At 42.5% G+C, this 26996-nt stretch overlaps 1 protein-coding gene across 1 annotated transcript in view; it reads left to right on the forward strand.

Annotated features, from left to right (window-relative positions):
• Positions 1 to 26996, forward strand: part of NOL4L (nucleolar protein 4 like) — a 201382-nt gene that overhangs the window by 41508 nt on the left and 132878 nt on the right. The window contains exons 2-3 of the mRNA XM_051979386.1: positions 15891 to 16046; positions 26510 to 26621. Coding sequence (XP_051835346.1) covers positions 15891 to 16046; positions 26510 to 26621 — 268 coding nt within the window. The remainder of the gene's footprint in view (positions 1 to 15890; positions 16047 to 26509; positions 26622 to 26996) is intronic.

Consider the following 26996-nt stretch of genomic DNA (forward strand, 5'->3'; position numbering starts at 1 on the left):
TTGCATATCGGTTTGTATGAGATTTACATTTTATTTTCTAGGTGTCAAAAATGTATTAAGCTGTCCCTACACCTTTTCCTGGAAGTGAGCTCAAGACTGATTCTTCTGTTTAAATAACAAAATTTCAAACTGAAAGAGGCCTTGGAAGTTATACAATCCAACTTTTATATGGATGTGAAAAGGAAGACCCAGAATGGGGAAAGGACTTTTCCACAGTCATACTAGATAGTAAATAGCAAAACTGTTACTTCTTACCCTCAAAGTTCTCTAGCATTTTTCTAGAATATTGGCAAGTTGGACTCAACTTAAGTTGCATCCAGATTCAGTTAGTCTAATTGTAGCGCCCACAAAAATAAGAACTTACATTTACATAGCATTTTAAAGGCTATAAAATACTTTAATTCGTACTTTCTCATTTGTCCCAAATATCCACCTTATCTGGCTACAGCAAGGATTATTATACCCTTTTTAAAAGATGAGAACACTTGAGGCACAGAGTGGGTCCACGTCACATAGAAAGGAGTTAAGGGAAGAAACAAGAAAAAGTTCGGTTTTTTCCTTTTAAACTCTTTGGGCTACCCCCTCCCCAAAATCAAATTTAGGCCACAGTCTAATAGGAAAACATCTGGGGGAGGGGTCTAAGGCAGGAAATTGGCTGATTATGAAAAAGGCCCCTGGCCCAGCCTTCAGCTACTACTACCTTTCTGGAAAGGCCGAGGGCTAAGCAGTTCTTAGAAAAATTTCTGACCCTGCCCCTATTCCCTAAAGCTGAGAGATTTTTCCAGTCGGAGGACCAGAGTTTCCCCAGAAGGCAACCTAACCATATACTCTAGGTAACTGAGCATTTCCCTGGAGGCTGCCTGGATTTTCTCAGCCTGGAAGAGGGAGTGTCCTGTTACTTCAGAGGGTGGTAGCAAACCCTGGGCCCAGGAGGGGAGGGACGGGAGGTCACGGACAGGGCAGTATGGAAAGGATCAGATAGCCACAGCCTGCCTGCCCCAGACACACCACAATGAGGAGAAATAGGGAGGCTTGCTGTTTAGCACTTCCTGTCCCTGTAAAGGCTGCTCTCCTTTGCTCCGTGCAACGCTTCCCCCCTCTCCCCACTGCAACACACATCCCCACTGAGGGTGGAGGGGGTTAATCTCCTGGACAGAAACACTGGGTGGGGTTGCTATGCTAGTCATTCCCCCCAAAAAAAATCCATTCAAGAAAGGTCGATTTGGAAGCCCAAAGGACCAGGAGCAGCTGGGTGTTGTTGAAAAAGCTGGTGTCAGGGTCAGAAAACCAGAGTTCAAGTCCAAAGGACTTAACTCGCACATTATTAGCTGTTTGATTCTGGGCTAGTCACAGTATTTCCAGTCTGTATGTATTTCGTCATTTGTAAAATAGGGAAAATTACTCTTACTTTGGAGGGGCCTCATGAGCAAATGCTTTGTAGCCTTAAAGTATAGACTTATAGTTATGCCTTTTAAAAATTCATCCCATTTTGCAAACAGGCTGTACAGGATAAGTGACTTGTCCAAGGTCACACAGTTAACTGTGAGAGAGGAGAGATTTCTCAACGCATTTTTGGAACAGTCTACTCACTGGTATTGAAAGGAGAATCCACCTGGTTGAGTCCAAAAAGTGTCTTATTGACAATTAGGAGAGCAGAGTCCCCAACATTACTCTGCCACTAATTCACTATACGAATAACCTTGGGACCTAACTTCTTGGAGACTCAGTTCCCTTCTCTGTAAAATAAGAAGGCAGGATGATCTCCAAAGTCCTTTGTAGCTCTAACATTGTGTGCTAAGATTTCTTCCAGCTCTTCCAATCTGTATTTTCAGTCCCCTTCCAGATCTGACATTGTATAAGGAGGAATAAAAACATACAAAAAAACCAGGGTGTGTCCTCTTGGGATATAGCAGGGATTTCGCCCCAAGTAGCTGGAAAAGGGTGTGGGGAGACCGGATTTCCTTCAGCTACCAGCTGGGTAGACAGATGAGGGGCAAGGACGGTAGGATGGTGAAGAGAGCAGGGGTGAGGCAGTAAGTGGGCAAACAGCAGGTGTGTCCAGGAAGGAGGCTTTAATGCTGTAGGAGCAGCAGCCTCTGCAGCCAAGGGGACAGGTGAGGCAGAATTCTGGAGACGTTGGAAGAACAGCAGGTGTGCGTGGGATGGGATGGGAGGGATTTTGAATATGTAATAAGAGACAGGTGAGAGGGGTGTGCGCAAGTGAGAAGAGTTCCAGTGCTGGCTCTTTGCCTGAACCATATAGTCACCCTCTCTCTCTCTCTCCTAAGTTCCAGGAAATCTCTCCTCTGCCGAAAAGGGTCCCTGAACCTTTTATACATCTCCCACACCCTCTTTGTACCCCCAGCCCCAAGCCCGTCCACAGCCACAGAGCCTTCGCCCTATACTGACAGCTGGTATCTAATTACTGTGTGAGAATGAAAAGTCAGGCTGTCCCAGCTCCGGGGAGAGGGGATTAACGTCTCCTGCAGAATACACTTCCTCTGGTGGGTTGCCATGGTTACCCTCATTACCTGCCTGCCAGAGAGGAGCCCGCGGTTCCAGCCGGGCTTTTTAGGCCTGGGAGGGGCTGGTCCTGCAGTCCCATCGCCCCCGCCCCCTTCCCTTCCATCTCCCAACCCCCCTTCCTCTCCCCACTTTGGGCACCCTAGGCGGTGCGTGGAGCGGTAATCAGCAGCCCCTGCCCCCACCCATCCGCTCCACCCTCCTCCCCTTTTCCCAAGATGTCCGGCATGTCCCAAGTCCGCTGCGCCCAGTACACAGGGCGCTCTCCCGCTCCTCCACCCCCCTCCCCAGGTGTTAGTCTCCCTCCCTATCCTGTCCTGCATCTTTCTTTCCCTCAGACCAGATGGTCCTGGGCCCTCCTCCCCTCAACTATCCCGAGGCCCCTTCCCTTTCCTTTTTCCCCATCTCCCAGCTCTGGGCTCTCTGAGGCTCGCGTGGCTGGCTCTGTCCAGCGGTGCTGTCCCCAACCCCCCACTGCCGGGCTGCCTCCTTCCTCCCCGCTGTGTCGCGCGCCCCCTCGCTATCCCGGGCAACCTCAGCGGTGTCTGTGGAGCTGTCCCTCGGACATCTCCCTATCCTCACGTAGGCTTTTTTCTCCCCACCCCTTTTATCCCTAGCACGCTCTCCTTAATCAGGGCATCATCCTGGTAGGAGCAGCGCGATCTGGTGCACCCCTCTTCCCCCATCTCGGGCAGTGTCTCCCCATGCTCTGTGCCGATGTGGGCTGAGCTCTGGTCATCCGCCCCCGCCGGGCCCTGAGGAGGCGTGGAAAGCAGCCGTAGCCCGCCCGGGCTCTGGCCAAGCCGGGCTCCTGGGGGCGGGGCTGAAGAGGCTGGGAGCTGGCACCTGGGGCTGCTCTCTAAATCGCCTGTCGGCGGCCCCAGCCCCCAGCCCCCATGAGGGCTCAGGACGCGCTGAGGGCTGACCGGGAGCCGGTGCCCGGCTCAGGTCTGGTGGGAGGGGGGTGGGGCAGCGCTCAGCCACCCGGGGGCTGACCCCTGTACCGCTGGCTCCCTCCACTTTCCTCCCTCTTCTCTTCGCTTCTGCCTCCTTTTCCGGGAAAACCGGGGGAAGGTGTATGCAAATGACAGCCCTCCCTCAAAAGAGATTTTAATCTTCTCTTCCCCATTCCCTCCCTCCCCCCGCCCCTTTAGTCCCCTCCAGAGCTAGATTGCGACCTAATATTTTCTGAACCCCTGCGCCCCCAAAGTGCTGAATATATCTCCATAGAAAATCCTAGATATTTTCTCTGATCTCTCCGACGTTCCCCCTCCCCCCTCCCCCAGCCCACGTCTCACATTTTTCCCCAGAGCAGGGGTGTGTGTGTGTGGGGGGGGACAGTATTGGGGGGGGTGTATGGGGGGGCAGTATTTTCTCACGAACCTTCCCAGGCTAGTTCCTAAAAAGTACTAGCTCTCTGGCCACAGAAAATTCTGGATAGACTTTCCTCTTCCATCCACTCCTCCTCCCCCCCATAAAATTATATTCCTTTTCCTTAATGCCAGTGAGAGAAAAGTCCTCGGCACATCCAAAGTCTCTGGATACACATCCTGCCATAGAGAATCCTACACAGGCATCGCCCCTCTCCCCTCCCCCTCCACAAAAAGGTAACCGGAGTGGGGTTCCAAGAAGCCTGACGTTCGGGCCGGGGCTGGCCCCTACTTCCCATTGATTTGAAGCTCCTCCCTCCGCGCGGCTGAGCCTGAGTTTGTGCGTTTGTCTCCCATCGTCAAAACCCACGAGGGCTATGGGATGAAGCTGAATTCTGGTCTTTAGTCCGGTCCCAGCTTGACTGGGGCCTAGCCTGAGAAATTTAACTTTTGCTTTTCTCCATCTGTTAAATTGGGGGAGGGGAAGTGGGGCGAGCGCCTAAATTAATAATAGTATTTGCATATATCCAACCCCATTCCTCAAAGGAATTGGATACCTGACTACCTGCTTTTCCCTTTTCCATTCCCCACTTCCCCACCCCCTTCCACCCCGACTTTGTCGAGATCTAGTGAATGCTGTGAGGATTGAAGAAAACAAGCTACCAGAAACATTTGGAGCTCCTTGAGAAACTCCCAAATTCTTGTAAGGTGTTGCCTGTTATTTGGGGGCTGCTCCTGCCACCTTCCTTTGTTGCTGGTGGTGTGCAGTTTGGTCCAGGCGTGATTTGAAAGAAGATGGAGGTTCAGCGAGGCATAAAGGAGGACTTGGAATATGGGAAGGCTGTTCCAGATGGCGGGCACTGCAGAGAAGAAGGCTCTCACACTAACAGTTGGAGATTGTATGAAGGGATGGAGAAGAGGCAGGTGCTAAATTGAGCCAGCAGATAGTGCTTTAATTTATTAAAAAAAATTTTTTTTGAGAAAGTAAAGGAGAGAAATGGATCAGTTCATCTTTCTACCCCAAGAGTTTAAAGCTCATGAAAATTTGGGGGTTCTAAAATTTTGGTGTGATTATTTATTTTGGAATTTTCTTTGGCCTTAAATCTATGTTCTATTAAATACATAGGCAAAAGAATAATAACCTTCCATTTCTAGAATCATTTGGTTTACAAAGGTTCTTCCCCCCATCAAGACTGCTCTTATGAATGAAATAAGCATACAAATATCATTATTCCTAATAGACAGTTGAGAGAAGTAATACTCAACAACTTGAAATGACTATTTCAAGGTCATACAACAGTTGTGTAGGCTGGGGTTTCTTTCTGGACAAAGTCTGGTATTCTAAACTCAAAGTTGATAGTTTTAAATTTGAGAAGAATAGCCAAGGTTTCTGGCTTCCTGTTCAGCACTTTTCCCACTAACTAAGCAAACACTCTTTCCAATTACACAACAACAATGATAATTCATTTCTCATTTTGTATTTTGGGGAAGAATTTCTAACAATGCTGATGCTTCCTCTGATTCTGATTGGGGATATTTTTTGTTCAAGGGAGTATTTCTGGTCTCTCTTTACTCCACTCTTTTCCTACAGATCAGATCAGTGTGATTTGGGCTTCCTCTCCACCCCTTGTTTTCCTTCTGAGGGCCACCCTGCAAGAAGCTAACCATGTTCTCCCTAGCATCAAATCCTCTCTACCTGCTCTGTTGTTGGCTCTGTTCAGTTCTATAATAGTGGGAAGTCAGCTCTGTAGGCCTCCCTCTCCTGGAATAGCAGCTGCCAGAACCCCTACCCTGCTGACCCAAGATGATTTTATTAAAATGTGGTTTTGGGGAAGGGAGATACAAGCCCCACCCCCATCCCTTTCCCCTGGGTTGAAGGTAGCCCACTGATAATATGCATAGTAGGTTTTGCCTCTTAATCTCTATAAATTTGCTTCCTGGTCTCACTGTGATGAAGTGATGTGGTTACATTTGCTTGTGCAATCAGCCCCCTGAAGGCTGGGGCTCTGACACTAGCAGTAGCCAAAGGCTCTAGCTCTAGAGCCTTCCCCACTGACTGGCTTTTCTCCCTGAGTACAATCCCTTTGAATAATTTCCCTGACAGTGAGCTGAATTTGAAATGTGACAGTCACATTTCCTAAGGAAATTCTCTTTGGTGTTTTCCTACATCAGAGGTACCTCCTCAGCTGAGAAGCATCTCTCTTTGTAGGCTGGGGCCAATCAACCAAACTTTTGTCTTTCCTAGAAGAAATAAACTCTATGACTGTACTGCACTGAATGATACCCTAGTGGCCTGGAACAGTTAACCTGCCTCTCTAAGAGCATAACTTATTACCAGAGAGTGACTTCTGGAGCCCAACAAGAAGGACAGAATTGCAGCCTATTAGGAGTTGGGCCTCTCCCTGCTGCCAAGGTCAGAGAGCCATTTAATTGGCTTACATGAAAATATTGGTGAGATTCAGATTCTAGACACTTCTAAGGGATGGATGCATGTAACCAGTAAGTGCTCTGGTTAGCAGTGGAAGGAAGCATAGTATAGGATAAAGTTCTGCTATTCAGAAGTTCTGAATTCAAATCCCAGTTCTATCATTTATTAGCTGTGTGACCTTGGGACAAGTCACTAATCCTCTCTGTGCCTCAGCTTCCTCAACTGTTAACACAGAGCTAATAAAATTTCAGTTGAAACTGGGGACATTTAGTTTAGAGAAATGAAAACTCAGTAATGACATGATAGTTATTTCCAAATATCTGAATGCTGTCACATATAATAGGGATTTGTTCTTTGTGGCCACAGCGGGCAGAAGTAGAAGGAAGTTTTGGTTGGTTGGTTTGTTTTTTAGGTGGGAAGGAGAGTTTTAAAGAAGAAAAATTAGGATTGATGTTAGGAAAAACTTCCTAACAATTAGATCTATCCAAAGCAGAATAGAATAACTCAGAAGTAATAGATTACTATTCACTTGAGATATTCAAGAAAATGAATTCTTGCCAATACAGGAAACTCATTTCAGAAAGGAGTGGTCTTTCATTCCCTTCCATCTATGAGAATAGGTGATAGTTCTACTTCCTAACTCAGGATTATTTCAGGGCAATCCCATTGTAAACCTTTTTGATTTTGTCCTGTTTTATTTTTGACCAGACCAATGACTGGTTCAACTTAGGGATCTCCTCCTGAGGAACTCCCTTTTCCAATGCAGATTGACATACCTCCTCTGAAAATTATAGTCTTTGAGAGATGACTAGGAACACTCAGATTAAATGAATCTATGTACTTTATAAGTGCTGTATGTGTGGGAGCTATTTATTAGTCATAGGCCAATAAAGCTCCTCTAATTTTTTCACTATATAGACAATGTGAAGTAGTGGAAAGAACACCCGATTTGGAGTAGAAGGACCTATGTTTGAATTCTGCTGCTTACTCAGTTATGTGATCTTAGGCAAATCACTTAACCTCTCAGCCTCAGTTTCCTTAAACTGAGATTGAACTGGATGGTCTTGAAAGTCCTTTTCATCTCTAACATTCTTTGATTCTTGGTATACAGAATTCCACAATAAGCCTTTATTTGGAAATCTTTGAATTTGTGCCAGTTTTAGTCAATGAGGTTCTGTTAACGTTACAGTTTTAGAGAGATGGAACATTGACCTGCATGGCTGATGGAAAGATAATTCTTTAGTATTTCAAAAAATTTATGATTTCACTAGTATTGGATCCTTTTCCTAACTGAATATCACAATAACTCTGCAACAAAATAGACAATCTCCAGGAGTTCATATGACCAAAATATCACCACTTGGTGGTTACCATTCTAGTGATGAGCCTATTGGCACTTAACTAGTCTGGTCCTTAGAAAGCAGACACACAGCCCATTACTATGTGCATACTTGCCAGAGCTTGGACTGCTCTAAGCACAGCCTTTGCAAATTCATGCTTACCTCCATATCACAATGAGATTGCAGAGAAGATCTTGAGTGGAAGATGAAATGATTTGAGGATATTATTAAAAATAAAAAGGAAAGTTTTCCTAAAGGATAGTATCTTTTAAAAATAATTTTTAACATTCATTTAAAATTTTTTTTGAGTTCCTCTCCTCTTACCTCACCCTTCCATGAGATGGTAAGCAATTTGATATAAGTTATATATGTACACTCATTCCAAACATATTTCCATATTAGTCATGTTATGAAAAAAGATAGACCAAAAGAAAAAAAACATGAAAAAAATGCATAAAATTAAAAATAGTTTGCTTTGATCTGCATTCAGACTTCATCTTTCTCTGGATGTGGATAGCATTTTATCATAAGGCCTTTGGAATTAGATTATTGTATTGCTGAGAATAGCTAAGTCATTCATAGTTATTGTACAATATTGCTGTATTATGTACAATATTCTGCTCACTTCACTCTGCATCAGTTCATGTGTCTTTTCCAAGTGTTTTGAATCATTCTGCTGATCATTTCTTATAGCAAATTACATTCCAATACAATCATATATTACAATTTGTTTAGTTATTTCTTAATTGATAGGCAACCCTTTAATTTCCAATCTTTCCCACCACAAAAAATGCTATAAATATTTTTGTACAAATAGGTCCTCCCCCTTTTAAAGGATATATTTTTGAAGTTCAGAATCAGTTCATGCTTCTTGATCAGTTAGTCAACAAGCATTTATTAAGCTCCTACCTACTGTGTTAAGAATTATATTAAGTAATGGGGAGACAAAGAAAGGTAAAAGTCCCTACTCTTTTTTTTTTTTTTAATGCTGACGCAATTGGGGTTAAGTGACTTGCCCAAGGTCACAGAGCTAGGAAGTGTTACGTGTCTAAAGCCAAATTTGAACTCAGGTCCTCCTGACTTCAGGGCTGGTGCTCTATCCACTGCACCATCTAGCTGCCCCAAAGTCCCTCATCTTAAGGAACTTATAAGTTAACGCCTAATAGAGCTATGATCTGATTACAGAAAGAACATTTTCTGGATAGAACCCATGATTTTATTGTCTTAGGGATCATCTAGTGAGGAAGCTACTATTAAGATAGACTTAAAAGTGTTTTGAAATTTATAGTTGCAGTTCCCTGGAGTACTGAGAGAGAGTGTGATTTGCTCAAGTCCACAGAGTCAGTATTTGTCAGAGGTAAGATGTGAGCCTGAGTTCCTGGCTCTATCCTCTATCCACTTTCTCATGCTCTTCCCAAAGAGAACTTTGGGAACAGAATTGTCAGAGTAGGAGGAGCCTTGGACTATAGAACATCAGGACTGGAAGGAAACTTAAAGGTCATTTAATCTACAGTAGTCCTAGAGATAGTGAAATTGATGCCCAGGGACAGACTGATTTACTAAAGGCAATGGAGGGGTAATATTAGTATAAGAACCACAAAAACCTACGTCTTCTGATTTCATGTCTACATTTATCCTTAGTGTTAATAATACTAAATTCTCACTCTGAAGATTGTTGAGATGTTGAAAATATTTAAAATGTTACTTTCAGCTGCTCTTTGTTGTCTTAAAATTAGTAGCTATGATGATTCCTAAAAAATCCTCAAAATATAAAAACAAAAATCTGCCTAAGCATCCATTTAATGCTATGGAAAATGAGGAGATTGGATTAGATGGTTTTTAATACTAGAAGGACAAGGTGTCAATTGACACAAGAATTTTAAAATGATTTAAAAATAATTTTACTATAATTTGTCCCTATGTATCTTATATACAAATAAGTATAAACAGTTATAATTTTATCCTTAAAAGTGTTCATCTTGTTATTCTAATATATGCAAATCAATGCTTATTCCTTTCAGGTGTTCTTAAATTCCAGTTCTTTCAGTGGGTTAACTTCCTTCCTAGCTTTAACATTCTGTGTTTTAAGACAGAAATGTTAAACAGGTCATATGAGTCTCCATAATACTCCCAAGTGTCTCCTGAAACAGATTAAAATATAATTGGGAAATATTGAGCAAAATAAAATTACAATAAAACATAGGTAATATTAATATGTGGTTTTCTAAGTCAATATACCTCCCATAGGGATCCTTATGTATAGGTTAGTAACCGCTGCTTTTATTTGAATTTGACATTACTATTCCAAGGGACCTTCCAACTCTGATGATTTAAATCTGTGGGTCCTTCTAACTCTATAGTTTTGTGCTGTGCTATAATTCCATTGATCCAAGTTTGATAGTACAAATGGGAAGGTTAGATGAAATAGTTTCCACATTAAGGTCTTTCTTTAACTCAGAGGAATAACCTAATAATTCAGTCCAAGAAGCATTAAATACCTACTAGGTGCATAGTATAGTATTATTTTGAGAATAGAGAAATTAATAAGAATCTCAGTTCTCAAGGATCTTATTTAAAAGGGGAAATAAAACATTTAAACAGGTAGAATATAAATTAGGATATGATAAGTATATGAAAGAGGACTAATTTAAAAATTAAAAACTTAAATTAGGGAGAACTCACTTCTGTCAGAGAAATTGGGGCTTTGTGGAGGAGATGGCCCCTGAACTGGTCCTTTAAGAAATGGGGGGATTTTAACAGACATAGATGGAAGGAACAAAAAGTATGTGAATTCTAGACATATGATATACCATGAAGCAAAATCCAGAAGAAAACAGGGATTAGAACAACAGTAGAACATGGGAGACCATCCAGTTTGTCTGGAATATGAAATACATGAACTGAAGTAGTGGGAACTAAGGCAAATCTGGTGGAGTTCTTGGAATATTAGAATAGGGAATTTTGCTTTTTGGGAGGCAGGAGATAGGGGGCAGGATAGTGTAACAAATATCCAACTTTGTTCCATCTCTTCCATCTGACCTGCTGATTCAATAGAGCTGGCATTGAAGTTGTAGGCTGTCAGTCAATAAACTTTAAATACCTACTGTGTGCCAGGTACTGTGCCAAATCAGCTGAGGAGCACCATCCAGGTCAAATTCATTTTGGAACCAGACAGAAGTAACTTAATTGGGAAAAGCATGGCCCGGCTAGAGGGAAGGTGCTTTTTGTTCTAGTTACTATGTTTTGGGCATTGAGGGGTTGTGACTGTTTGCCAATAATGAGAATAAGTATTTCCAACCCTTTTAACATGAAGATGATCATTTCTTTAGGTGCAGCTTTTGCCAAAGATATTACTGTCTTGTGACTTATACCTTGGGTTGGCATAAAATTGATTGTGTTGCTATGGAACATTAGAGGTGACAAAGGTACTGAATTTGAAAGTGGAACGACCTGGAGAATCCAGATTTTTCTACTTATTACTCCAGTGTTTTGGGCAAATCAGTTTGTCCCTCTGGGTCTTAGGTTAGATTAGATGACTTCTAAGGGGTCTCTCATCTCTAAATCTCATCATTCTGTGTTTTGATATTTGCAGATCAGATGCTTGAATCTCTTTAGGGGGAAACTGAGGTCCAGAGAGGGGAAAAATCTTGCCCTAGATCTCCCTCCCATCCCCATCATCCACACATACACACATAACTGGGACTGGAAAACCAATCTTCCTGACCCTGCTTGATTCTCTTTCTGTTATTTCTGTTGCTTCTTTTTTTCCTTTGACTCTTTTCTTTGGAGATCACCCAAAATCTTACCCACCATAGTACTCTTGTCTTTCAACTTTGAAGACATGGGGCGTTGTTCTTTTTTTTTTTTTTCCCTGAAGCAATTGGGATTAAGTGACTTGCTCAGGGTCACACAACTAGGAAGTGTTAAGGGATTTGAACTCATGTCCTCCTGACTTCAGGGGCTGGTGCTCTATCTACAACATGAGAGGGGGCATTTTAAAAGGAGACTATCCATCCTGGATTTCTTGGAACTCTTTTGATTCTAAGATATGAAAGTATGTTTTTCATAAGGTATTTTAAAAGGAAAATACTCTTTCTACACAGAGGTCCAAATTTAGGGTTCAAAAATATGGTCTTCAAATGCTCTGTGGCAGCTATATAACCTTCATTGGTTCTTTGTTTGAGGACAATTTAAGGTATTAGTCTTATAAACCCTTGTGTGGTCTGTTTATCATGAGCAGTCATTTCCTTTGCTGTACAACAGCAGGTGAAATAGGTTGATCATAAATGGGACCCTAAGTTTGAACTTCAAGGAAATAAGGATCAAATTGTTAATGAAGGCCCCGCTAGAAATCATTCCACTGAATGCTTTTCCACCATCAAGTTTACTAGTCTTTTAAGCCAGTTGCAGAGATTAGAGTTTCTTATAGAATAAATAGAATGTTAGAACAGGAAGGCGTGTTCAAGACCAATCCCTTTCTTTTACAGGAATCCCTCAATAGAGGGAAAGGGACTTGTTCAAAGCCATATAGCAGGTTAGTAATATAGTGAGAATTTCAGGGGCTCTTTTTTCTCAGCCCAGGCTTCCTCTCACTAGATCCTGTAACCTTTTACCTTCAGACTACCTTGCTCCTGCCTAGCAGTGATAATAGGTTTAGATTTGGAGGAAACCTTAGAGACCTTCTCATTCCAAATTCCTCATTTATTAGAGAAAGAAATTTAGGTTTAGTGAATGAAAGTTAGTAGTGTTTTGAGAGGTAATATAAACTATTAGATAAGCATAGAGTTTGAATGTTTTCACTATGTTGATAGGTTACAGATCAAGTCTGTGAAAACTCCAAGGATGTGTGATGTCCATGGCATACAACTGAAATTTGAAGAGCTTATTATTAATAATAATTTACATCTGCGCTTGTGGCTGCAGAAGCTTTTTCACATCATATTGTCTGATCTTCATAACATTCCTTTGAGGCAGGCAGCAGAAAATCGAGAGACATTGTGCAAATGAGAAAAATGAAGGCCAGAGGAATCAAGTGATAGCTCAGTGTCACACAGCTAGTAAATGATGGGGTCAGGACTAGAATCCAGGCCTCTAATACTTTATTCACCATAGCATTGTGGTTTATATGGGGTCACTACATGGCACAGTGAATGCAGGGCTTAAAGTCAGAAAGACTCATCTTCTCACGTTCAAATCTGGCCTCAGACACTTACTATCTGTGGGACCCTGGACAAGTCACTTAACCCTGCTTGCCTCAGTTTTCTCATCTGTAAAATGAGTTGGATAAGGAAATGGCAAACCTCTCTGATATCTTTGCTAAGAAAACCTTAGATGGGTCACAAAGAGTCAGATGTGTCTGAAAAACAGCTGAACAAAGACAGAAATCTTCTCTAAAGATAGATTCCATGATTTCATGTGCATAAGCGAAATGTTACTCAGTGACTAGTCTTTTTTTTTCTGGGCAATTTAATCGTTTTATTAGTAAGACCAGCAGGTTATTAATAAAAGGATGGTCATTTGAACATCTCTCTTAGACCAAAGACCCCTAACGGTGGTAAAGACACTCTTTGAAGAGGAGGAGTTCCTAAGGGGTTAACATAGTGAGGGGTGGGGACTATACACCAAGGGCTTCATTTACTTGATGTAGGTCACTCATATCTTGTTCAGAGACATCAATTTCCCTATCACCTAGAGAACTAGTCTTTGAAGTGGGGGCAGATTCAAATGGGAGGTAGCTGGAAAGACTGTGAGAGAGTGGGCTGCTGTATGAATATGTGTTGTGCACATCAGTGTGGTTCAGAGAGCCCTGCTTAAGATCCAGGGTGTTAGGCTCCTCTCACCCCACACTGGCCACTTGCTTTCTCTCCTAGCAAAGGTATGTTGGAGGTGGAGTCCGAGGCATAGAGAATTAGAGACCCAGACCTTTAAGGAGACCTCAGAGGCCCTCTAGACAAAGCCCAGGGAAGACTGCACAGTACATTGGAAGGAGTATTAACTGTGGAGTCAGGGGATATGACTTCAAATCCTACCTTTGGTATTAACTGTATGACCTTGGGGAAGACACCTTTCTTCTCTGAAGGCCTCATCAGGTTCCTCATTTGTAAAATGATAGTAGGATTGGACTAGCTGGTCTCTGAAGTCTATTCCAGCTTTAGATCTGGGATCCCATTTTTTTCAGAGCCTTTATTTTTAGATGAGAAAATACAGGCCTACAGAAGTGAGTTGAATTGTCCAAGATCACACAGAGATTAAATGCGACAGGAGAATTTGGATCAAGTTCTGTGACTTCACAGCTAATATGTTAGAGGTTAGTACCTGGTGACCTCTATCATGTGGTTGGAATTCTAGTCCTCTCCCTTACTAGTTTTACACTAAATGTGACATGGGGAAGGTCATTTTCCTTCTCTGGCCCTCAGTTTCTTCATCTGTTAAATGAGAGTTTTAGATTAAATGATTTCCCAAATTTTTTCCAGTTCTATCATTCTGTGATTTCTCTCCATAGAAAGGCAATGTGGCATGGGGGAAAAACTTGGATGTAGAGTCAGGGATACCTGGATTCAAATTCACATAAATGCAGTTTCTTCGTTAGTAAAGGAGGAATAATAGTCCTTATATTAATCTTACAAAAAATAAGCAACGTAAACATGAACTAGTGGGGAAGGGCAGTATTTTAAAATAAAACCTCAGGTTTTGTTTTGAATGAGTGCCTTTGCAACGCCGTGATAGGATTGTGGACAGAGCACTAACCTAAGAATCAGAACATTGTCGCTTCTCTGTCCCGACACGCTGTGACTATGTTTTCTTTGAATCTTGAATTCTTCATCTGTACAATGGGTATGATTCCACCTGACTGGCCTCTTTCCCTCACAGAACTGTTGTGATGAGCAAATGAGAGAATGGACATAAAAGTGATCTGTACCCATGGAAGATGATATTATTATTAGTACTGTTGCCCTTGTCATTTATAGAGTTGCTTGGAACAAAAATCACCTAAGAGATTTTCATGTTTTGATACAACCAGAAAACCTTTCTTTTCCTCTTTTCTTTGCCAAGTCCTCTCCAATTGGAACCCCTTCTGCCGCTCTCCCAGGCCCACTTGCCCACGGCAGACCCACTCTGAAGGTTTCCTGGGGAGGAAGACGGAGCTGATGTGTGCCTGTGCATGTGTTACAAATACCTATGTGTCTGTGCATCTGTGTGTGTGTACATGTGACCTATATCTGTTTACTGTATCATTTATGAGTATAGTTTAAGTAACTGGTTTTACCTCCTGCAGAGGAGCTGTTCCTTCATGGATTCTGGCCCCATCACCACTGAGCGATGTCTTTTGCATCTCTCAGTCCCCACCACCCTCGAAGCTCTGATTTTATGGGAGGGAGGTGGGGGACCTTGGTACCAAAGGATGCCTTCTCTAGCTTGGCCCACCTTGCCAGTACCAGCCGACACCACGATCCTGATAAGAGGCGCTAGAGTGGCCGTGCTTTCCCCATCCCTCCCCCCCACGTGGCCTAATAACAGCCTGTTATTACCTCCATCTTCACACACAAAGAGCCTTGGTGAGGCTCCTGGCATTCAGCTGCTTGGGGGGAGCGGGGCATAAGGAGTGGGGGAGTGAGGTAGCTTTTCAGAAAGGCCAGTGTGGAGCGAGATAAAGAGGCACCCAGGTATCTGAGCTCTTTTCCCTAGGGCCTCCATCCTGGGACTGCTGCAAAAGGTTCCTGCTAATTGGCACGAACCTGGTGGGGTTGCATCCTTCCAAGCATGCTCCCTCCTTTTCCTCACCTCGCTCCCCTGGGGACTTCTGGGATGGTCTTGGCACAGTGTGCGACTCCAGACCTATCTCTCTTTCCCCCCCTTTCTCCTCTTCTTCCCCCCAAATCCCTTCCACCAAGCTTGGCATAATTAAATCATGGAAAATGTCATTTCCCAAATTTGGGGCCCAGAATCTGTCCCTGTCCTGTTTTTCAGGCCCATTGTTACTGGTAGACTTTACTATCAGCAGCTGCAGCCACCCTAGCTCTGATATCCTTCTCCCCCGAGCAGTGTTTAATTTATACCCCTCACTGCACCTCCCCCTCTCCTTTTCTGCCCCTGGACCCCACTCTTCAAGGCATTTGAGGGCTGGAGAACTATGGCTGTCCCTCCCTCCAACCATAATAGCCTCAGGCCCATCTCATCACCCTTGTCACCCATCCCTGATACTAACTCAGCTTGCCCACACTGTTGTAGGGGGCAGATGGACTGTCGGAGCCTGAGGGCATCTCTCTGAAACGGGTAGCTGTGGTGGAAGATTTCTTTGACATCATCTACTCCATGCATGTGGAGAGCTCTGCAGAGCCAGGCAAAACCCCCAAGCATGCTGGGCAGAAGAAAACCTACCGAGCGGTGAGATTTTGCTTCCTTGCCTTCTCTCAAAGCTTCAGGCCACAGACTCGGCCCCGGGCAGGAGGGCTCTGATGCAGAATGAGACAGTCTCTCAGCAGGGGGCATGTGGGCAAGGGCACAGAGGGCATCAGGAGGCTCCTAGGAGGGGAGGGAGATGGGATGGATGCTGGGGAGATCATCAGCTGGCTTGCTGCTGGACGATGGGCGTGTCCCTCCTTTTGGGAGAGAAGCCTCGATTTTCTTCCTCTAAAAAACAAAGGTTGGAACAACCCAAGTTGAGCCACTTATGACCTCTGTGAGCTTGGACAATTTAATTTCCTTTTCTGACTCAGTTTCCTGCTCTATTAAAAAGAGGATTAAGAAAATTCCATCTGTTCTAAGCAATGAAGGCTCAAGGTTTAGAGTTAGAAGTGACTTTAGAGACCATTTAGGGTCAGAGAGATTTAGAGACTCATCCGAATCAAAGAGAGATAATAAGAGTGGCAGGATTTGAATCCAGGTCCTCATTATCCTTGCTACTGTACCACATTGCCCACTTGACTATTCAGTATCAGAGCTATTTAGTTCCCCTCTCTTGGTCTCAGTGTTAGCTATAAAAGAGATCTAAATAATCTCCAAGGCTGTTTACCTCATTTTCTTGTCTACTCTCTTCTGGATTAGACAGTAGTCCCCATAATTCATACTGATTGATATGGTGGAGGGAAAATCCTAAACTCCTCAAGACCTCCTATAGATCTTACTAGGGCAGCATACTCTGTAGATGCTCTCTTCTAGGTACTAAAAGGGTAATAGAAGCATTCAAGGAACTCACAGGTTTGTTTGGCTTTTTTGTTTTGGAGAGACAGCAAAACAATATGACATTATACTAAATTAATTGCCATAAATTATCAGGAACGGAGGATTTCAGAGAGGGCTGTGTAGTCAGGGAAGACTTCATAGAGGAAGTGAGTCTTCAGTTGAAACCAGAACAGATGGGATTGCATTATGAACATGGTGGCTGATTTTTTTATGAGGGATCATGGGAGGTCAAATAGGTGTGGGGTCAGAAAATCTGGGTCTAAATCCTGGCTTTGTTCCGTAAATGCTGGGCAAGCTTGGGTCAATCTATTCTGAGCTTCAGTCACAGTATTTTATAAAGTGAGGATAATCAGACTTGCACTGAAAACTTCATTAGGCTTTAAGGAATACTTGATAGATATAAAGCACATTGAAGCTGCAATGTGCTACACAAATTTGGGCTATTCTTATGATGAAGAATAATGTGAATGAAGGTATAGCACCGGGAATGAGTTTGCGGGCTAGGAAAGCCAAGTGTCCTTGGATTCCCTTTCATCTTCTGTCAGAAAAATTCAGGGGTTACCAATTTTGTCAGGCTACCCTAAAGCCAGCACCTATGTCATTGTGGATTTTGCACAGGAAGGGCATATGGTTGTCCTGCTATTGTTCTAAAAGAAAGAGAGTTTTCTCTTAGATAGGACAGATTTCTGAAATACAAGTGAACTGTGTGTGTTCTTGACTAAGTCCTGTCAGATTGTGAATTCAATCCTGCCAATTTGGGCACTTGAGGACTTAAGTTCCTTCTATGAACAGCACCAAAACAATATTGTACAGGTTGAATTCATTCTTCGAGATGGTCATTTTCCCTAATTTGATTCCTTTTATCCAAATACTTGTTAGCTTATTTGTGTTCTTAGGAGATGGACTTTGGCCTAAATCATTCATAAAAAATAGGTCCCAATCTTGAAAAATCCAGGGAAGATTTACCAAAAATCATGGGATTTGAGGCTATTAGAACATAGCTCTCTGAGCTAAAAAAGGCCTTAGCATATAGATCTTAGAACATGGTAGCTATAAGGAACGTTGTCAGGTAAAATGGCAGAAAAGAATTTAGAGATCATGTGGTTCAGAATGTAGACTTCTCATTTTCCAGATGAGGAAACTGACATCCTTGGAGGGTCAAAAGACTTGCCAATGGTCACAGAGCAAGTTAATGATGGATGTGGGACTTGGACCATGAGTTTTGATTCCCAGATTAGGCAGAAAGCCTTTGGGGAAACAGTTATATTTGTCCTTCCCTTTTGGGTTAGTATTTGTAGAGAGAATTCAAGCCGTCATTATTATAGAAGTCAAATAGATATTCTTAGCCCACAGGTAGTAGTAGTAAAAGGAGGTCAGGAGGTTGACATTGGTAAGTGCGGGTGGAGCTAACATGTATTTTATAGGCTAAATAGAATTTTTGTGGTCAAGTGGTTTTTTGGAAGGTCATTCTAAATTTTACCCAATTGACAGGCCTGATGGGCCTCTGAATTCAGAAGTATCTTGGTGGTAGATAGAATACTAGATCTGGAATCAAGATGATTTAAATTTAAATCTTGCTTCAGACTCCTATTAACTCTATGGCCCTGTACCAATTATTTAACTTCTCAGACTTCACTTCCTTACTTAGAAAATGAGGATAATAATTAATTGAGCTAATAATGAGATGATATATGTAAAGTACTTTGCAAACCTTAAATTACTATATAAATATTAGATTTTTTTTTCTGTTGTCCAATTTGGATTGATTAACAGAACTATGTCACATAAAGTTTTGAACTTGGAGTGGAAGAATTGATTAACATGATTATCATGCCTGATAAAGAGTTCTGAACTTGGAGTGGGAAGATCTGAGTTTAAATCCTGGTTTTGCTATTTTCTCCCCTGGTGACTTGTTCCAGTGATGTCACCTCTTCAAGCCTCAGTTTTGTTATCTGTAAAATGGAGATGAAAAACTTGCATTACCTCCTCCAGAAGAGATATTATGGGGAAGACACCATAGAAATGTGAACTCCTTTTACTATAATTGGGAATTATCTATGGATGTCACAAATTACAGAATTTTAGAGTTTATCAGTGAATACCTAGTCCAAAACATACAAGAAAAATGACCTCCTACAACATTTGCAACGTCTTTCTGAAGACCTCTGGTGAAGGGAGCACCCATTTTCTATCCTCTTAATGAAGTTCATTTCACTCTGTTAGGACATTTTTTCCTCACAGGAGTGTACTGTCCTAAATACTTTTGTATTTTATATGTATTTTGTATGCTCTTCTGTCCCTGACGCTCAGAAAGTACTCTATTCCCCCTCCTGAAGATTTTAGTCTTCTTCTTTATTCATGGTTCTTAGGGCTAGAACTAGTCCCCTGGTTCAGTCTGGACCATCCAGGGTCAGTTTGGATTCAGGAACAAAAACTGCTTGATATGAAGAGGTCATCTAGTCTAATTCTTATCCCTTTGTTGCTGCTGTTGCGGATAATAACTTTCATGTATATCTTGTTTAAGTACTTTCCTCACAATCACCTTATGAGCTATAGATGGTATAAATACTATGAATACTGTTTTTACAGATGGGGAGAATGAGGTTCAAAGAGAAGAAAGGGCTGATCTACACCCCCGTAGTTTGCATCACAGTGTTCATAAACCATGGCAGCAGAACCATGATTTGAATACAGGTTTTCCATTTGGTCCAGCACTCTTTCCACTATTGCATGGTATATAATAGTCAGAATAGTTAGAATAATAGGAATCAGAAGGGATTTTCAAGGTCATTTTACAGACGAGGAAACTGAAATGCAGAGAGGTTATATGGTAGCCCCTAATGGAGCTGGGATTTGAACCTGGTCTTCTCATCCAAAATTTGTGTTGTGTTTTTCTAATAAGCTGCTGTAGGTCTAGCCACTATCTTGTCCTTGATTCCACATTTTTGGGGGCCTATCCTCCATATGTCTTCCCACATGCTCTACTTCCTATTGTCCTACCTAGATCTGGCACATGACTGGCAAGGGTCCAACTGGGTTGCACACAGAGTTGGAATTTCAGCAACAATGCCAAGGCTGAGCTCTACATGAGGCCCAGGCCTTCACTATCATGCCAGCCTGAATGATGCTGGATGGAGCATGTCACTTTCTTAACTCCTCTGCTCTCTTTCCCCCCTTCTCTCCACCTGTCACACTTCAGTCACTCAAGCCATTTTTAAGTTTATAGGATATGCTTCTCCCCCACCCCCCATATGGTCACGATTTCACCTACATAAACAAATTCAGTTAAATCCCAATTCCTTAGGCAAACTAATTAAAATTAATAATGGGGTCCCAAATAATCCCTTCATGGTGTAATGGAAAGAGCTCTGTTCTAGGATTCAGAAGACCTGGGTTCAAATGTAAGCCCTATCACTTTATTAGCTCTGGAATTTTGGGGAAGCAATTCCCTTTCTATTGACTTCTGTTTCTTCTGTAAAATTCAGGATGTGGAACTGTATTCTTTTTAAGGTCCCTTTCAGCCATGAGCTCTAAATTCAATCTCTGATTCCTTCTAGCTCTAAATACAATGATCCCTTTAAAAGAGATTACAAATTAAATCTAGCATCATATAATATTCTTGATGAAAGGGTCCTTAGAAGATAGAATGTGAAGGTTGGAAGATTCCTTAGAACATAGAATGTGAAGATTGAAAAGTATCTTAGAGCTTTTATTTTGCTGCAAGAGTTGGGCGTAAACCTGTTTTTGTCTGTTCTACCCCTGGGTATTGCTGGGTGGTGACATTGCCCAGCCCCAAAGCTAAGCCTCTGAGGTAGCTTTAGAGCTTCCAGGACTCCTGGGGCATCATCATCCACCATTCAGGTCAGGCGAGGGGTGCTTACAGACAGTCTGTAGCCACTTGCAAGAAGTCTTCTCGCAGTGTTCTTGTAACTTCATCAGGGACAGAGGCTGAACTAAAGAGAACACTACTGGGCCTTAGTTTTATGATCTATAAAATTAAGGGGTTAGATTAGGTGATATATAAGGTCTTCTTCAGCCCAAAATCTTAACATCCTACAATCTTGCAAATATAGTCTTGGACAACATAGAAAAATTGCATAATTATCTTCAGATTCTAACAAAACAAACCAATGCCAAAGACGAATTCACCAGGGGAGGATGGGAGCAATTTGAAGGAGGGAGACAGTGGTAAGGAAGCCAAGAGATGAGAGGCAGCAGAATATAGTGGGGGGAAAAAGTGAGCTCTGGTTAGTAGATAGGGGTTCCAGTCCCTGTCAGTTACTACCTTCTTGGGGTTGGTTTACTTGTCTGGGCCTTATTTTCCCTTGCTGTAGTAGCAAACATTTGGATTTACTTACCCTTGCCTCACAACAATTCTGGGTTATAGAAGTTAACACTGGCCTTATATCTCCATTTTGCAGTCGAAGAAACTGAGGATCAAAAAGAGGTTAGATGATTTGTGTACAGTTTCACATAAAGTTTATAATTGTCCAAACCAAGATCTGAACCCAGTTCTCATGACTCCAAATTCAGCATTATTTTCGCTCCCTTAAGTCCCTTTTTACATCAATGTTTTAGATATATTCAGTTTATCTCAACAAACATGTATATTCAGGAATACTAGATGTAGAAAACAGAATCAGAAGATTTGCAATTCTTCTTTTTCTTCTGCCACAAACTCCCTGCCTAATCTTTAAAAAAAATTATCCTTACTCCTCATTTGTCCTAGCTATAAAACAGTAAAAGTAAACCTTCTTCAAATGTCTGAAGGAAATGTGGTGGGGCAGCTAGGCGGTGCAGTGGGTAGAGCTTCAGCCCTGGAGGTTGGAGAACCTGAATTCTCCTCAGGTATTTGACACTAGCTGTGTGATTCTGGACAAGCCATTTAATTCCTGATTGTCTCCCAAAAGAAAGAAAGAAAGAAAGAATGTGAGGAAGAATTGACATTTTTGCAGGAAAACATATATGGGATCCTAGAATTGAAAGCAGGAAAAGAAATCCTGGAGAGCCAGTGCCCTTGTTTCATACATAAACAATTTCCTATTCATATACATTCTTCATATATATTTTAGGAACATAAGAACCCCAGAGCCATTGAATGATTTGCCTGGGATCATACAAGTAGGAAGTAGCTGAGGGAGGACTAAAATCTATATCCTCTGACTCTAAAATCTAATGGTCTTTCCCCCACTTTCTAATGCCCCTCTTAGGAGACACTCTGGATAAACAGATAAATAAAGAGGACTGGGAAGTGTGGTTCTGCTTGTCACAGGCTTGGAGGCTTCCTGATTCCCTGGGAGGTGTATCTCTGGGCTCTAAATTTCTTCTTCATTTCCTACAGGTCAGGCTTAGGCTTTGCTCTGCAGGGCTGGTCTGGGGCCCCCTCCTCATGTCCTTCCAGGGACTCTGGGGGCCTTACTGGCCTTTTGCATGCTTGTCCCCATTGTGGGGCAGGCAGCCAGAAGGCCTGCTTCTCCCTGCAGCATGCTGGCACTGCTTTGTCCTCTGGCTCATATCCTCCCAGTGGGCTAGAAAGGCTATTCACACCGTTCTTGGACCTGGTGGGGACCTGTCTGGGTCTCGAAAGTGTTGGTGACCTCGCCTCTCCCTCTCAAGTAAAACAACAGTGGTGGAGTAGGAAGGTCATTACATTTGAGGACCTGGCTGCAGTTCCAGCTGAACTACTTCCTAGCTCGGTGATGTTGAATATGTCATTTAACTTTTTTGGGACCTGATTTCCTTCTCTATAAAATAAGAGTGCTATACTGGAGCAAGTTATTTTACCTTTCTAATTCTCTTTTCAGCGAAGGAATTGGACTAATGTCCTCTGAGGTCTTGTCCAGCTCTGCGTGCTAGAGACCTTTCCAAGATTTTGTCCCCTAATGGGCTAAGGAGGCCATACATGATTTTTTTTTCTTGCAGGGGTGGAGAGATTGCGAGTAGGAAGGGCAGCTTCATAGGGAGACCATGATTTAGAAACTTTCCATTCATTTCCCAAGCACACAGCTGCCCTGTGTGTCCCTAATTCCTTCAATGCCCCTCTTCTCAGAACTAATCTTCAGATTGCACTGCCTCAGGGGAACAGACTGGATCGTCCCTCTTCCCAGGCCTGCTAACTGCACTGGCTTTCCCCATGCCCCACCCCGCCGAGCTCCTCCTGAGCTGAGATCATCACATTAGCCGAGTGTATTCCCTTCTGACCCGGCAGGGCTGTGCCCAACCGACCGTCTGCCCCTGGCACACTGGCCTGGAATTTATTCTCAGTCAGACACTAGGATAGAAATGAAATGTGTCCATCAGACATGGTCTTGGTTCCCCTTGCTTAGTATTAATGAGGGAGGAAGCCGGCATAGGGGTTTCCACAAATTCCCATGTGTCTTCCCCATCCCCGACTTCGCTGGCTTTCCCCATCCACTCACTCTAATCGGAGTCACTGGAGAGTTTACCCTTGTCCATGACCTCCAGAGAAGCCTAATCACACAGACAGTTTGGGAGGAAGATAACTCATCAAGACTGGCCGCTCTGCAGAGCATCAAATCGGCTGAGAAATAACAATGGTACCACCCAAATTAACTGGACAGTCTGAGCAGACCCGGGGTGTGTGTGGGGGAGGAGCGGGATACTGTCACTGGAGAAAGAGAAAAGGCTGGGAAGGACGCCAAGGGCAGCTGGGGGACCAGCCCAGAGTCCCATCATGGACCCTTCTGCAGGGGTCCCTGATGATAACAAATGTCTTACAGACACCTTGAGTGCAGGAAATTGAGCAGGGAGTTTGCTCAGCTATTACCGATATGGAGCTAAGAGAGAGAGAGGAGACAGTTTGAGCTGATGGGTCTCATCTGCAGGGGAGTGTCCCCAGAGGGAGAGACTCTACAGAGAGCCCCATTTTTCTTTTTGAGGCTTTGGGACAAGCCTTTGAACTTTCCTTGGCTGTGATTAAAAGACCTATAAACTGGGGTTATGCTGCCACTTAGTGGAGATAAATGTGAGCACCCACCCATGCTTTGAGAAATTTCACTACTGGTAGAATATCAGAGTAGGAATGGACCTAAGAGTGTAGCCGTCAGAGCAGGAATAAATCTTACAATAGGTGAGCTTAAGCTGGGGTCCACAGTTTCATTCTCCATTTCCCACCCAGAGTTCATGGATAGATTTCAGGGGGTTCATGAACTTAGATGGGAAAATTCCATCCTTTTAAAAAATATTTCTTTTTTTTTCACATTAACTTCCAAGTGAAATTTAGCATTTTCTTTAATTATATAAAAACATTATTTTGAGAACGAGCCCACAAACTTCACTGTACTGCCAAAGGAGTTCATGATACACCAAATAGAGATTAAGAATCTCAGTCTTAGAAAATAGAATATCAGAGTTGTTAGATACTTTAGACTATAGATCATCAAATAGCAAAGCTATTCAATAGGAACATCAAAGCACAGACTATCAGAGCTGGAAGGGGCCTTAGAATATAGAAAATGGAATGCTAGAGTTGGAAAGGATCTTAAAACACAGATGGTCAGAGTTGGAAGGAATCTTAGAATATAGAACATAGATGAAATGATCTGGAAGAGGACTTTAGAACACATAATGTTAGAGTTGGGAAGGACCATTAGAGATCATCTGCTACAAATTCCTCATTTTATGGTGATAGAAATTGGGACCAGAGCAGAAGTGACTTGTTCACGATCACATTGAGTTAAGGAAAGAGAATAGAGAGAGCATTCAAGTCTCTATGACTCTTTCTTTTAAACTGATGTTTCTATTGAAAAGGATTTTTTTATTCCACTCAGGGTTTCCCAACAATTTTAGTGTAGTTTTAAGTCTCAGACCTTTGTAGGCCTTTTAGCTGCCTTAGACAAGGAAACAAAAAGAACTGTATTTATTTTGATTTTTCTTTAATTTTTATGTGAATCCAAAAGAAAAAAAAAACACTCAATTGTTAGATCAGAATTGGCAAATGATTAAGACTTGTAGAGAAGGTGTCTGCAGGAATCTGGGGAGAACAAAGACATTCTCCTATTCCTCATGGTGTCCCATTGAATTCTTTTCTCTTTAACTTCTTTCTCCACATTTCCCCCCTTTTTCTACCTTAATGCCTCAACCCAATGACAAATTTGGTAAAGATTGATTGTTGTGAAGAATAAGCATGGATGAAATTAAATTAATAAAATAAAAAGTAGCATAGCAAAGGAAAATAATTATACAGAAATAGTTATATCCCAGGTCTCCTTCAGGTCCTAAGATTCCATTTTCTAAATTCTAAAGCTCATGCTTTGACCACTTATGTGTTAAGGTCCAGAAGCCTGTATTTTGAGGGTCATGCCCATGGTTGGGTTGTGAGACTCAATATGCTATGTTCTAAGGTCCCTGCTGGTTCTAATAATCTATGGTTCTGTTCTCCTCTCTTTGACTCATTCCCAAGATGAGAATAGAAAGCTGGCAGCTAGAACCTTTAATTCTATTGGTGGGAGGGACTCATTGGTTGTGATGAGAAATCCACTGGGCTGTCTCTGAGCACCTTTAGTGCTCAGAGGAGCTGCCTTTAGTAGCCAGTAGCAGGCTATTTTTGAAATTAAAAAAAGATGCCAGAACTAGCTAGCTCACTATGTAATCTTGAGAGTCTGTTCTCCTAACAGATTATTTGCCCTATCTCTAAAACAGAACCTATAACAAAAGACTATAATGATTACTAGAATAAGAAGTAGTCTTATCTAACAGCTCTGCTTTTTGGTTATATACCTTCTCTGACAGAAAGAACTAATCCTCAGAAAACATCTTGAATGATTTTAGTCCCTGGGAATTAAGGAATTCCTGGACTTTGACTCCTGCTTCTCTCATGAGAAATGGAGTAAAATATTACTCACGCTTGTCTCATCTGAACTTCGCATTTCATTTGAGGTTTATGTGGAGTACTTTCCCCATTCTGGATTCTGTGAGGCAGCTGGTGCAAGTGTTGTTATTGTCATTTTCAGATGAACTGAGGCTCAGTGTGGGGTTAAACTAATAATTGGCAAAGAAATCTTGCAGCATATTAGAAATTACAATCACAATAATAATGATGAAGGAGGAGGATAGCATTTAAATAAAGTCCTAAGGTTTTGCAAAGATTTTACAAATATTATCTCATTTTATCCTTACAACAATCCAGGGAGGTAGGGAGTATTTTTATCTCCATTTTAAAGATGAGGAAACTGAGGCAGAGAAAGATTTAAATACTTCCCCAAGATTGCACATCTGTCTAGTAAGTGTCTGAGACTAGATCTGAACCAGGTCTGGCTGTCTGCAGTTTCTGTACTGTGATATTCTACCCACTATGCCACTTTGTTGGAATACCGAGTCAAAAGTGCTGGGTTCAAATCTTGTCTCTGCTATTACCTATATTGGGCAAGTCTCTTTCCCTTTGAGAACTTATTTCTTTGTTTGTAATTTAATATAATAATATGAGGTTGAGTTACTTCTTTCTTGCTCTATAATCCTGTGAGTTCAAATCAAACCCGGGTCTCCTAATTCCTATCCCCCTGCTCCTTTCACTGCCTGATGGTATGATTGTACACAGAAATAGAGTAACAGCACCTGTAAGTGAAGCAGGGCGTTCCTTGATCACCTTACCAAGCAGCCAGAGACCAGGAGCCCAGAGATAATTAGACTTCTGTCTCTTTCCCTAGATTGCAGAAACCTACGCTTTTCTCCCAAGGGAGGCTGTGACCCGGTTCCTGATGAGCTGCACAGAATGTCAAAAGAGGATGCACTTTAACTCCAATGGGTTAGAGCCCAAAGGTAAACAAAGACAGATATTTGGGGTCAGAAGTGGGGCAGAGGGGTGGGTGGAGCAGGGACCCCAGACAATATATTTCCACAGCTGCTGCTGCATCATCTGTGTAGGGATGCATGGATGCTGGCAGAGCCCTGAAGAGAAATGCCGATTAAGCACTTGTCCCAATTCCCAGAGGCCAGTGGGAATCCACGGTGCTGCTAGGGAGAGCTACATTTTTATCTCAGGGATCATTTGAAAACTCACCAAACATTCATCCAGAATGCCACCTCTGATGCTTTTCTTGAGCACTCTGACTGAAAGTGATCTCTCTCCTCTTCTGGAACTCTTGTAGCGCTTAGCATTGTAGAATTTGAAGCTGCCGGCAGAGATCTCAGACA

The sequence above is a fragment of the Antechinus flavipes genome, chromosome 2 (genome assembly GCF_016432865.1).
Source record: "Antechinus flavipes isolate AdamAnt ecotype Samford, QLD, Australia chromosome 2, AdamAnt_v2, whole genome shotgun sequence".
Lineage (NCBI taxonomy): Eukaryota > Metazoa > Chordata > Mammalia > Dasyuromorphia > Dasyuridae > Antechinus > Antechinus flavipes.